At 37.6% G+C, this 12,087-nt stretch overlaps 1 protein-coding gene across 5 annotated transcripts; it reads left to right on the top strand.

The window, feature by feature from the left end:
• The first annotated feature begins 1,098 nt into the window (after positions 1 to 1,098).
• yod1 (YOD1 deubiquitinase) lies at positions 1,099 to 11,341 on the top strand. 5 transcript variants are annotated; one of them, XM_020055362.2, is made up of 4 exons: positions 1,104 to 1,186; positions 6,277 to 6,462; positions 6,665 to 6,888; positions 8,595 to 11,341. In XM_020055362.2, exons 3-4 carry the CDS (start codon positions 6,681 to 6,683, stop codon positions 9,293 to 9,295), a joined length of 909 nt encoding a protein of 302 aa, XP_019910921.1. In that variant the 5' UTR covers positions 1,104 to 1,186; positions 6,277 to 6,462; positions 6,665 to 6,680; the 3' UTR covers positions 9,296 to 11,341. The 5 variants fall into 5 exon arrangements, with proteins under 5 accessions (XP_010880059.1, XP_019910921.1, XP_019910920.1 ...); XM_020055361.2 differs by lacking the exon at positions 1,104 to 1,186 and adding an exon at positions 5,172 to 6,198; XM_020055363.2 differs by lacking the exon at positions 1,104 to 1,186 and adding an exon at positions 5,172 to 6,198 and having other exon boundaries at positions 6,289 to 6,462.
• The last annotated feature ends 746 nt before the right edge of the window (positions 11,342 to 12,087 follow it).

A 12,087-nucleotide genomic window follows, 5' to 3' on the forward strand; every position in this document is an offset into this window, starting at 1 on the left:
CAACTCGCACATGAATAATTTAATGGAAGGCAGGATATAATTTGTTTACATGTTTGGGAGAAACGTAAATATGATAAATAACACTGTACTATATTTAATATTTTCATAAATTTTATTAAAAATTTTCACTGGGGCCCCAGGTATTCTGGGGCCCTAGACGGCTGCCTACTTTGCCTAATAGCAGTGTCGCCTCTGGCTTCCTGACAAACCTTTTCTCCTCAAATATCGCGATAGATTCCATATAATGTTTTACCTTGAAGGCAGCGCCATGTTACAGCTACTAAGAAGTAGTTGTCTAATATTCTAAACAATTCCTGTCTGAAAAAGGTATAGCCTAACACCAGGTAGGCTACGCCTATCGCCTATCATTGTTTCTCAGAAAGATGCATCAATAGTAGATAACTAAATCACATTTCATATGGTTCGGCTAATACTGTAGATATTCTATTAACCAACCAAAACCGGAGTATATAGCGCTTCTTCTGTGATTAATCTGGTTTACAACATGTCAATTATTTTGCGCTGCTATTCTTTATCAACTAAAATAATCCATTATTATTAAAGTAATACATATTTTTGTAGGTAACGTAACGGATTACAGTTAATGTTTTTTGTAATCTTTAATGTGTTCAGACATTCATTTTGTAATATGATAACGTTTCCATAGTTTTAGGCCTATGTTCAATTCTTTCCTAATAAAATCATACCAGTCAGCTTTAACCGCGAACACTACAGATGTCATTTTCAAATGGTTTCAAAACACAGGTTTGGTGATATGCTTGAGAAAATCCTTAAAGCTTTATCAAAACTATAAAAGAGAGATTAAATAAAAACTTCAACAATCTTCAGTCAAGGTCGCAAGGCGGGCGTAGGTTGTTGGTTCCATCTTGGAATACCCAGTTGGATGACCATGCAGAAATTATTTTCCCTCATTTGGAATTCCCGTTAACTTTTCGAGTTGTTGTTGTTAATATATCTCAGTGGTTGAACCCAAAGATATTAGAAAACCAATACTCCTTTTATACCGGTGGTTGAACCTATGTAATTTAAGAACGCGAAATACGCAAATTCTTGCGTATTTACGTCATTTGTGTGGTCATGACGTTACCAAGCCCACGTGACATTCTACACGTTAGAGACTGTCAGTGAATACTTATTATCCGACGCAGGGATACAATTTGATCACGTAAGCAAATAAATAATGTGTACACTATTAATGTATTAGGTTTATTAAGTAGCATTGTTGTCTATCAACACATATTGTCTAACGGTCTGGTTAGCTATTAAATGTAAAATACTTAGCCAGTTCACAATAGCCGGCTAGTAACATTAGCCTTGGCTTTAGCTAGCAAAACATTAGGCTGGCTAACGTTAGGTTTCAAGCAACAGAGTGCCACATAGTATTAGTTTTTATTACATGTTATAGTATTGCTGATAGTTAAATCAGTATGAGTTTTTAAGTGTTTCACTGAAGCCATGTATGAAGTTCGTCTTGTTTTCTAGCTTCCAGAAAAAGAAATCAAGTAGCTAACGTTAGCTACTTGCTAAATGATGACTATGCGAGCACAGAAATACTTTGAGTAGCACAGAACAAAGAAATGGTTGCAATAGCCAGTGAGCCAGACGCAGAAATGTGGGCCATCAGCCTGACTTGGGATCGACGATGTGTCTGTTTTTTTTAGAGGTACAGTGTTGCTGTCTAGCTTCTGATGCTGTTATCCAAAGAGTTGGAAAATGTGTTGTAACAATTGTAGTTAAACTGAGTACACAGTTCTGCTTGATGGACTGGAACCAAAAAAACTGGTACCAGTAACTCAGAAATGGCTGCCCTCCCGGTTTTTCACACACAACTGTGTTTAGAATTTACAGAGAATAGGGCAACACAAAAACGTTCAGTCAGGGGCAGTCTTGTGTATGGAAAAACAACTGATGAAAGAAGTACGAGAATGGCTAGAGTTGTGCAAGCCAAGTGGCGGGTTACATACAGGCACATTACAGCTCAATACAACAGAGGTGTGCAGAACCGCATCACAGATGCACAACTTGCCAGGTCTTGTCACAGATGGGCTAGGTGGACTGCAAGCGATGACCATAACATGCTCATTCTATTCAGTTTAAAACAACAACATGGAGCTCCAGCTGGCAAACTATCATCCACACTTGACAAAGCTGACAAACATGGCCTTTTCAAACAAATTCTGGTTCACTTTAATTGAGTGGCCCATAAAGTCACCCTAACTCAACCCAATAGGCAAAATCTTCAGGAGAAGATGGAAGAAGCTGATGGTCAGCATAGACCAGCATATCTGTTAAACTTTTCCACCACCTTGTAGAGTCCATGTCTCCATGAATTCAGGCAGCAAAACTGTCCAGCCTGGTGCTACATGGGTGTACTTAACGGTTAATGCACCCAACAACAACAACATGCTATGGATGCTGTGGCTTGAATACATCCATATGGTCACATGTGCAGAAAGCTCATGGGACCCCTTTTCCAAAATATGCGTTAAACCCTGTGTACTGATAATGTCCTAGATACTGGCAGTATGTGCTCACAGTGCAGAGCCGCAGGGTGGAATGCACAGTGTGAACAATTGAAGAAGAGACTGGTGAGCAACAGCATTCAGAGCCTGTATGCATTCAACTAGGGGCCCATGTAAATGTCAACTTTGGACTGTATCAAAAACTATGGATTTCAGCACTAAAATAATCCCCTGCATTTACACTGGAGGAACCCAAAGTTTGAATTCAAGATATCCTTATGCTGAATTATTTTGCTACAGCCGTTATAACTGTGTTATTGCACATTCTTTCAACCCACTATTCTATTATCAGAACATTAATACCCTTCCGCATGCCTGAAACAAGTAAAGGAAAAAAGTTTGACACGGAGAATGTAGACTGAGCTTGTCTGAATGGATAAGTAAAAGAAATTCTTTTCACCATAATTAGAGGTTAGGCTTAACAAATTTAGATACAAGTTAGAATCGCTTTTTAGAATTTTTTCCCCCCACAGATCTGTGTATGGGGTAATTATTCCCCATTATCAAATATATCATCTGTCTTGGAGTCAGCCAGATTGAGAGTAAAATATGTAAGCACCTACTCCATCCACCACCAAATGAGTGGTGATGGTAGACACACTGGCGAAGGACTGTACACAGTACACCCGTTTCAATGGCTTTTTATGCAACAACAAAGTATGAGTATATGCAGGTAGAGAGAGAAAGTATGCTAAAAAATCTGCTGTCATTTTCAAAGTATTTCTGTCATTTAGTTTAATAGCTGGACAAAAAGATCCCTTGTTTTATCCTGACATACATCAGGGGCAGCCAGACTAGTGTTGTCATGTACACTTGATAGTGTACCTTTATGGTCATTAACCAAGGACAGGGATATTAGCTGAACCTGCAGATCAAATCTGCTCGTTTCCAAATTATTTTTGATGGAAATGCACATTGAATGAATTATTCCACAAATAATTTGGGCAACCTAACATTATTTGCTCTTTTGCACACCTCTGCAGTATGGTTTGCTTCATCCTCTTTCTTTCTGAATTTTTAAAATTAAACATGCATTTAAATTCTAGTAACATCGCATTGTCCTCTTCATGTATTTCAAAGGCTCAAATTTCCTATTATGAAATTATTTGCTTGTTTCCCAGTTTCAGTGACATTTTGTATCATCAGTAATTGTCACAGTGCTGATTTCTAGATGGCTTCATTAGCTACAGTGTTGATGAACATTTTGTTTTTGATTTCATATGGACAGACAGTGAAATAATGTAATGGGAAATTAATTAGCATGAATATTGTTGTTCATGCATTTATTTTGTCATTATGACTTGAGATTATGCCTTACACAATGTATAATGACATTGTAACCCCATGTCTGTTGATCTAGTTTCAGGATAATAAACAACACTTTAACTCACAGTGGAGCAGTACGGACCTTTACCACTAGATGTGAACCTTCCTAATTTATCTTTGTACAGGTTGATCTTAGGGAAACAAGACTTTTGTTCTTATTGGTCTGTGTAGATGTTATTATAGTAAGGTGTGTGTGCCCATTAAGCCCTCCTAAATCTATGTTTAGATATTTCTAATATACCGCGCAATTGTTTATTAAAACGTAGGAAATAAAATTAAAGATGTACAATATCTCCTTATTTGCTGTGACATTTTCACAGGGGTGTATTCACTTTTGTTGCCAGTGGTTTAGACATTAATGGTTGTGTGTTGAGTTATTTTGAGGGGACAGCAAATTTACACTGTTATACAAGCTATACACTCACTACTTTACATTGTAGCAAAGTGTCATTTCGTCAGTGTTGTCATATGAAAAGATATAATCAAATATTTGCAAAAATGTGAGGGGTGTACTCACTTTTGTGAGATACTGTATCTTTAATGTGAAGTTTTGTTAATTTATTTGCATATTTTGTCATGTCAGGTAAAGATATTTTATAAAATATATGAAAGGCCTGGACTGGGCTTAATGGGTACCAAGTGTATAACCAAAAATGTTCTCTGCCCTGAAAATTATTGTATTATTGTTATTAGTCATATAGAAGAGCAGGACGGTATGGGATAATTTGGGATTGTGGGAATTTGATGACAAGTGGGGAGCCTTACAAACAGGGACTGTCAGTTTCCCTGGATTAGTGATGGGTCATTCACGAAAGAACGTCTCTTTTTGGTGATCGGTGGGAACCGAATCTGACTGGTGAAAAAAGCGGGTCTTTTTGCTTTGTATTGCCTTAATATTAAAAATCAAACATTGATACTTTCCAGATGAAGAGAAAACGTATTCACTAAAGATTTTATATCCGCGTTACAGTATCAATAAACGCTGTGCTCTCTGTTTTTTAAGTGCATTTTCTTTTAGGGATATGTCATACTTCATCTTTTAATTACATTTAATGCCATTTTTCAAAGCACCAAAGGGGTCAAAATGAAATATTGACATATATAAGTAATTGAATAATTAAGTAGGCTATTTTATTTTAAGTGGCACATTGTTATTAAATCTTTTTTATAATGCCTCTTAAAATAATGGTATCATCTTTCATAATAATACATTGTATTTCCCAATATTGATTTTCATCATAAGATGCATTTCATAATATTATGGCCTTTTTCATAATAATGTGACCTATTTCATAATTTAATGGCATGTTTTATCTTTTAATGGTATACTTCAACATTTATTGACATATTTCAACATTTAATGACACATTTCATTGTGTATTTCATGATCACAAGGGATGTCAATCAGTGTAAGTGGGTGGTCTTAAGCTGCTGATAGACTAAACCAGTGACACTATCTTCACCAACAGCTGCTCACTTGTGGGAATTCAAACAGCATTTGGATGCATTAGTTGCACTGGATTTAACTGCTAGCGAGCAATTGTATAAACAACAGTGTGCCAGAACCTTTTTATATACAAACTCGAAATTAAATTGTTGTAACTCAGTACAAACGCTAATGCTGCCAAATACTGTTTGGATTTTCATAAACGAGCAACTGTTGGTGAAGCTGGTGTCGCTGGATTAGCTGCTAAAGACATCTTGTGGTCATGAAATATGATTTGAAATACGGCATTAAATGTTGAAATGTGTCATTAAAGGATGAAACGCGCCATGAAATTATGAAATTAGTCACAATGATATGAAAATGGCCATGAATTTATGAAATACGTTATGATGAAAATAAAAGGATTAGGAAATATAATGTATTATTATGAAATATCGTACCACTATTTTAAAAAGGGGCCTTTCATGATTTATTAAATGAATGATTCATACATTTAATTATTATTTTGTCCTCCATATATTTTATGATCACAAGAGATATGTCAATCAATGCAAGTGGGTGGTCTTAAGCCGCTAATCCAGCAACACTAGCTTCAACAGTTGCTCATTTGTGGCCATTCAAAAACGATTTCATAATAATATGACACTTAAAACAATACTTATTTAGTTTTATATCTAATAATTTCATTTTGACCCCACTGGTCGTCCATAGGTTTCTAGTTCATTATTTAAGATTATTTTCAGGCACTTTAAATGTCAAATGAGCCAGCTCTTTCAGGTGAACAGATCCAGAAGAGCCGGCTCACCAAAAACACTTGGAATCACTAGTCCATATGTGAGATGACAAGTGCCTGATTAGTACCTGTGCTGTTTCCACTGTGAGGTGAGGTTGTACTCTATGAATGTTGTAGATCATCAACCTTCAGGAGTCACTGCCTTATATGTTTGTGGATAATGACAGGGTGTTGTCCAGGGTCTGTGCCCTCTGGGAGGGGGACCCCGTGGAGTTATCAGCTATGATGGAGAGGTCTTGAAGCAGGCAGGCCATCTTCCACTGGAGGAAGAGCAACACCTTCTTGTCAAGGTTGAGCTTAAAAACAGCAGTACTTCTGGAGTTGAGGACCACTGGTCAAGCATATGCCTGCAGGTGGATAGAAATTACTTAGCCCCACCAAAAGTTTCATTATCAACATTGTGCCGAACAAAACATCCCTTGTCCGTTAGAAATTCAACTTAATATCTAGCAGCTGTGGCTACATTAAGGTTTCTTAGTTTGAATGATCCAGTGTATGCTACATCATGTGTACACATCCTATGTATGTTGTTAAATTATACTTTTCCCCCCACAGTTTGAAGGACCCCAGAATGTTGCGTCTGCGTTGCAAAACCAAAAATGGGAGCCACATAATGCAGGGCCTGACCCACCAGTCATGTGTGCAGGAGCTTAAGAGCAAGGTAGAAGAACTGACTGGAATACCCTGTGATGTACAGAAGATCATGGTTGGCTACCCTCCCTCTAGCCTGGACCTACGAAATGGAGATGCTCACCTCAAGGATTACCCCATCAAATCAGGTGGAGTGTCTTTGTCACGCTCTTCTCACTTAAATCAATTCCATTTTATTTTCACCCAGCTGGATAGATGTCACTTAGTAAAAAAAACACTTAACCTAGAATGCCAGGGTTGTTTAAGCCCTTGTAGAAACATTAGTAATGATTGCTATAATCATTTGCAAAATGTTTTTTGAAACTTTCATATCAACAAGAAATAATCAAAACATTTGCAAAGATCCATATAGAACCTTTTTGTGTTAGTACACAGTGATTACGTATTTTGTTGGGCTGAGCCGAACGGGTGGGAGAAAGTGACAGTAACTGCTTTACAACATACAGTATAGGAATATGGATCATCTCCATATTATTTTATTAGAAACATTTCATATCACATATGTAATATTACCGTATATCCCATTCATTAAATTATTTCATAAATACTGAGTGATGTAAGCTGAGCTGTATAAGTATGCTGCTTACACGCTAGCTAATGTTGCTAACGTTGGCCCATAGTGTTTACCATTGTGAAATAGCCTACTGAGAATGTCATATTTGTGGTTACTGCTGTTACTAATTTATCGTTATTATAACTACATAATTGATTTTGCCTGTGTGATAAACAGTGGACAAAATGTTGCCTGATATGAAATGAGCACGGCAGAGATGAGCATTCCGGATAATTTCTTCAGTCCAGTCTGTCTGTTTAATGGCTTGCAACCACAAATGTCTGCATTTAGCTTCAAATGGTGGCTTTGACAACGGTATTCTATAAAAATAAAGGCCAATCTTTTTTTGCATTCTCATTCTGACGTCCAATGGCACAACAATCTTTTTTTTTCATTTAGTCCGAGGATCTTGCCTGTTTCCCTACACGGCAGGTTTCTGCCACCACCAAACCTCAGTGACATAACTGTGACGCCCACTCTAAATGGGTCTATAAGCCAAGAAACTACTCTGCCATCACATTTTCTCCCCAATTAGCTTACAGAATATGTAATCTAAACCTTGTTAGGAATCTATCACAAATCTGATATTAATATGGTAATCCACCCAAAACTACATAATTATGATGTAAATAATGCAGATATGACAAAAATATAGAGTAACACTCAAGTTTGGACACAGTCAACCATTCACTTTGGTTAATTATGTCTGACATTTTGCCTGATATTGTATGTTGTCAGATTGTATATGTAGTTTAAAAAGATAACATTTCAGAGGATTTCAGAAAATGGGCTTGGTTTGTACTTTTCAAGCCAGCGGAGTGTGCCAATGGTCTGGGTGACATGGAAGAACTTGTGTGAACAACAGACAGGGTTGTGGCTGCAGGCATTGTCAGGTGGTGGTCCAGTTTGAAAGCGGTTTGTTTATGTTGACCATTTTTGTACACACAAACACACACACAACCTGGATTTATTTCTTGCTAATATATTGTTTTTATAACATTCATTACATGCTATACCTTCCATCAACCCAGCATCCACCTGGTAGTTTCTGCTTTCTTTCTGACGTAAGGGAGTGAATGAGCGTGTCAAACCTCTCACTCTCTAGTTATTTTATTCTCTTAGCAATGGACATTTGCTCTGGTAGTGAAAGACCCTGGGATAGCAGAGCTTAAATGCCAAGACCTAATATAAATCAAGCTATTGTATTTTCAAATAAATGGTGAAATAAATGTATTTGATGTTTTTTGAGCTGTTAAACAGAATATTATTAATTTGCTGCAGGCGATACATTGATTGTTGAAGAGGAGAAGAACAAGATGAAGACGCAGACTACAAATTCAACTGTGACAAAGGCACTGCGCCTCGAGTCCCTGCCGGTGCTGGCTAGACGGGTCGTTCCAGCAGACAACTCCTGCCTGTTCACCAGTGTGTCCTACGTGGTGGAGGGCGGGGTTTACGACCCGGCCTGTGCCCCTGAGATGCGAGGCCTCATCACCCAGATTGTGTCCAGTGACCCCACTGCGTACTCCGAGGCGGTGCTGGGGAAGACCAACGAGGAGTACTGCACTTGGATCCGACGGGACGACACCTGGGGCGGAGCCATTGAGGTGTCCATCCTGTCCAAGTTCTACCAGTGTGAGATCTGTGTAGTGGACACGCAGACGGTACGCGTGGATCGATTCGGCGAAGACGCCGGCTATCACAAACGCGTGCTGCTCATCTATGACGGCATCCACTACGACCCACTTCAGAAGGAGACGCCCGGGTCTGACGCCCCACCCCAGACCATCTTCTCCACCACAGATGACATCATCCTGGCCCAGGCCTTGGAGCTAGCGGATGAGGCACGACGGAAGCGGCAGTTCACGGACGTCAACCGCTTTGCCCTGCGTTGCATGGTTTGTCAGACAGGCCTAGTAGGACAGAAGGAGGCCCGGGAACATGCCAAGGAGACGGGCCATACCAACTTTGGAGAGGTGTGAGTCAGAGCGCTCCTCAGGCCCCCTCCACTTTCACGACCACCATGAACCCCCATGCCACAACATCTGTGTCTGTACATTCCTCTACCTCACTCAGGCTATGGAGGTTCTGCAGACACGGTTCAGTCTTACACATTCAGTATTCTAATAACAGCTGTCACTGTTATACTGCAAAGTTAATCAAAAATATAAATTGTTCTGATGACAATTTTAGGCTCACATAAGGAAGTGTCTACACTAAACTCAACACAGTGGGTGATTGTTTTAGTCTTGTTGCTCATCAATGTGGCATGTGTTGTCGACACTAATGGAGCTGCATATTAAAATGCTGTTGGTTGGTTGGTTTTTTGTTGATATTATAATTTTAATTGACGTTGCATTTTTTACTCTGAAATTTATGATAATGTCCTTTTTTTGTAAGATCTCAGCCAATCAAGGCTGTATATGTAAATTACTTGCAGTTAATTCATACCCACATAATTAGACACATCATAAATAAATTAATGGTATATTTGAGTTTTTTATTAAATAAGCACACAGTGATTTATTAGACATACTGTGATGATAAAAGCAATTCATTTATAAAAAGACTGAACAGGGCTTGTATTCCAAAATGAAAGATTCCTAAAAATGCCTTGTCAGTTCTGACTTTTTGTGCTGAAATTTAGTTTTGCAGCCATTGTGGTATGATACATGATTAAGTTTACACATCTATAACATTTTGTTTTGTGGGTGCCTCACCAGTACTTGGATAAACAGTGGAAAATCTGATTTCATCCATTTACTTGGTAGAAAAGGTTTGCCGTGGCAGATTGTCCTTGGTACTTGGTAATACGTGTTTATCTAGATTTCTTAGGTCAATACAACCTTGAATTCCTTAATGGTGCTGTGACAAGCTTACTTTATTTTTTAATGTAGGCTATATGCTATTACATTTATTTATTTTTCTTCATTTTTTTTGCGGTGTGGGTTCTCAGTCAAAAGGTCTCTGGATTAAAATACAGTTCTGCATTCATCTTGATGTAAAGCATTAATATTTCATGCTATTATTATGCTTGGCATTGCTGTTTAAGACCATGGCATTGGTTTTCTTTAATATTACTTTTTATCTATATTTATGGTGTCATATTTAAACTGAAGAAGTGTTATGGACTTCAGACAATGGATGATTGACTGAAAAATTGCTAAATGCCTCTTTTTTTTAATCTTTCAACTTATAGAGAGACTGAATTATATAGAATGTAAATCTATTGGTGGAATCCTATTTATATTTGCAGTTCAGGCACTGTCTACACAATGTGCTTTGCTTCTCAACATTCACTTAATGATAGTGCTTCTCCCTTTTTCATCTGCAAAACCCTCTCACTCATATTGTTGGACTATTATGAGGACCACCAAGTGAACTGATTGTTCCAATGTTGATCTACATCCATGCGTGTTAAATCTAAATCCAAAAACCACCAGTACTTTGGGATCGGAGGCCTGGAGTTGTAAACCACTGTACACAAAACAATACTTCAATCCTAACTTTTTTCTTCAAATGGTTTGTGTGTTTTTCTAGCAAAAATAATCATGGAATTGTTTTGTTGGCAGTGACTGGCATTATGACGAAAGGCTGGTGACATTTTTATGACTACTAATGCAGATCAAGTTCCATATTTCTAAACAAAATATTTATTTTAGCTTTTTTCTGCTGTTCATAAACAGACACCAAGTGTCTGATTTTACAATTCAGAAAATATCCTGTGACTTATTTATAGAACATCTACAACATTTTTCAGCACTAAAAAGCTTGTCTTTAAATTAAATACTCTTGAGTCAGGGATGGTTTTGTGTGGTAGCCTATATGTTGCACAGACTTTCCAAAGCTTTTGGTATGTAGGAGGTATGGTTGTAGTGGGTGTAGATGTGACTGAGCTATGACTTCTCCTATATTCTGGATGTTAAAGGACACTTTCAATGAATGTTGCACACAAAGCACTACAGAGAAACTGGGTTTACTTGATTTTTTTCAATGTTGTGTCACAATAAAGGTCATCATTTAGGAGATTGAGTGATTGTTTTTACTCTGTTTCAGTGTGTAATGTTTATTTGCTTCCAATGTTTTTACTAAACTTATAACCTTTTCAGACAAGAACTTTGGTTACAGGGTAGTTGTATATCTATTGTATAAGGGCACACTACAACACCAAACCTCTGGATGTAGTTTTCTAGTATCTAGACTTAAGTCCATCACTAGGCAATATGAAATTTCAATCAGGTAATATCAATCTTTCTTTACAGAGCCTGCCTACCTGCTCCCTGGGTGCAAACCACTTGGTTTTAAAAAACATAAGTTTATTGATACCATAGATGCAAAAAGTGATATTCACCTGCAATAAAGCGTTTTAGGAAATTTACAAAATATTATTTGCTAAATGAAGTAGTACATATGGCACTACTACACTCAATGTCATTTATTTGCCAACTTGTATTTGTTCAATTGAATAGGGTATTTACTACTGTAGTTTAGGGAGTCAGGAAAAAAGCCTTGACATGCTATTGTAAAATATATACAGCTCTGGAAAAAATTCAGAGGCTACTGCACCTTTTCTTTCCTTTCCAAAAAAGTAGAAAAGGATGGTTTTGAGTGAGGAACAGAAGGGTTAAAATTAAAAGACCACTGCAAATTGAACGCTTCTGTTCCTCACTCAGAACTTTCCTTTTCAACTTTTTTGGAAAGGAAAGAAAAAGGTGCAGTGGTCTCTTAATTTTTTCCATAGCTGTATTTTAATAGATTAAATTCACAATGTATC

This window comes from Esox lucius, chromosome 17, assembly GCF_011004845.1.
Source record: "Esox lucius isolate fEsoLuc1 chromosome 17, fEsoLuc1.pri, whole genome shotgun sequence".
Lineage (NCBI taxonomy): Eukaryota > Metazoa > Chordata > Actinopteri > Esociformes > Esocidae > Esox > Esox lucius.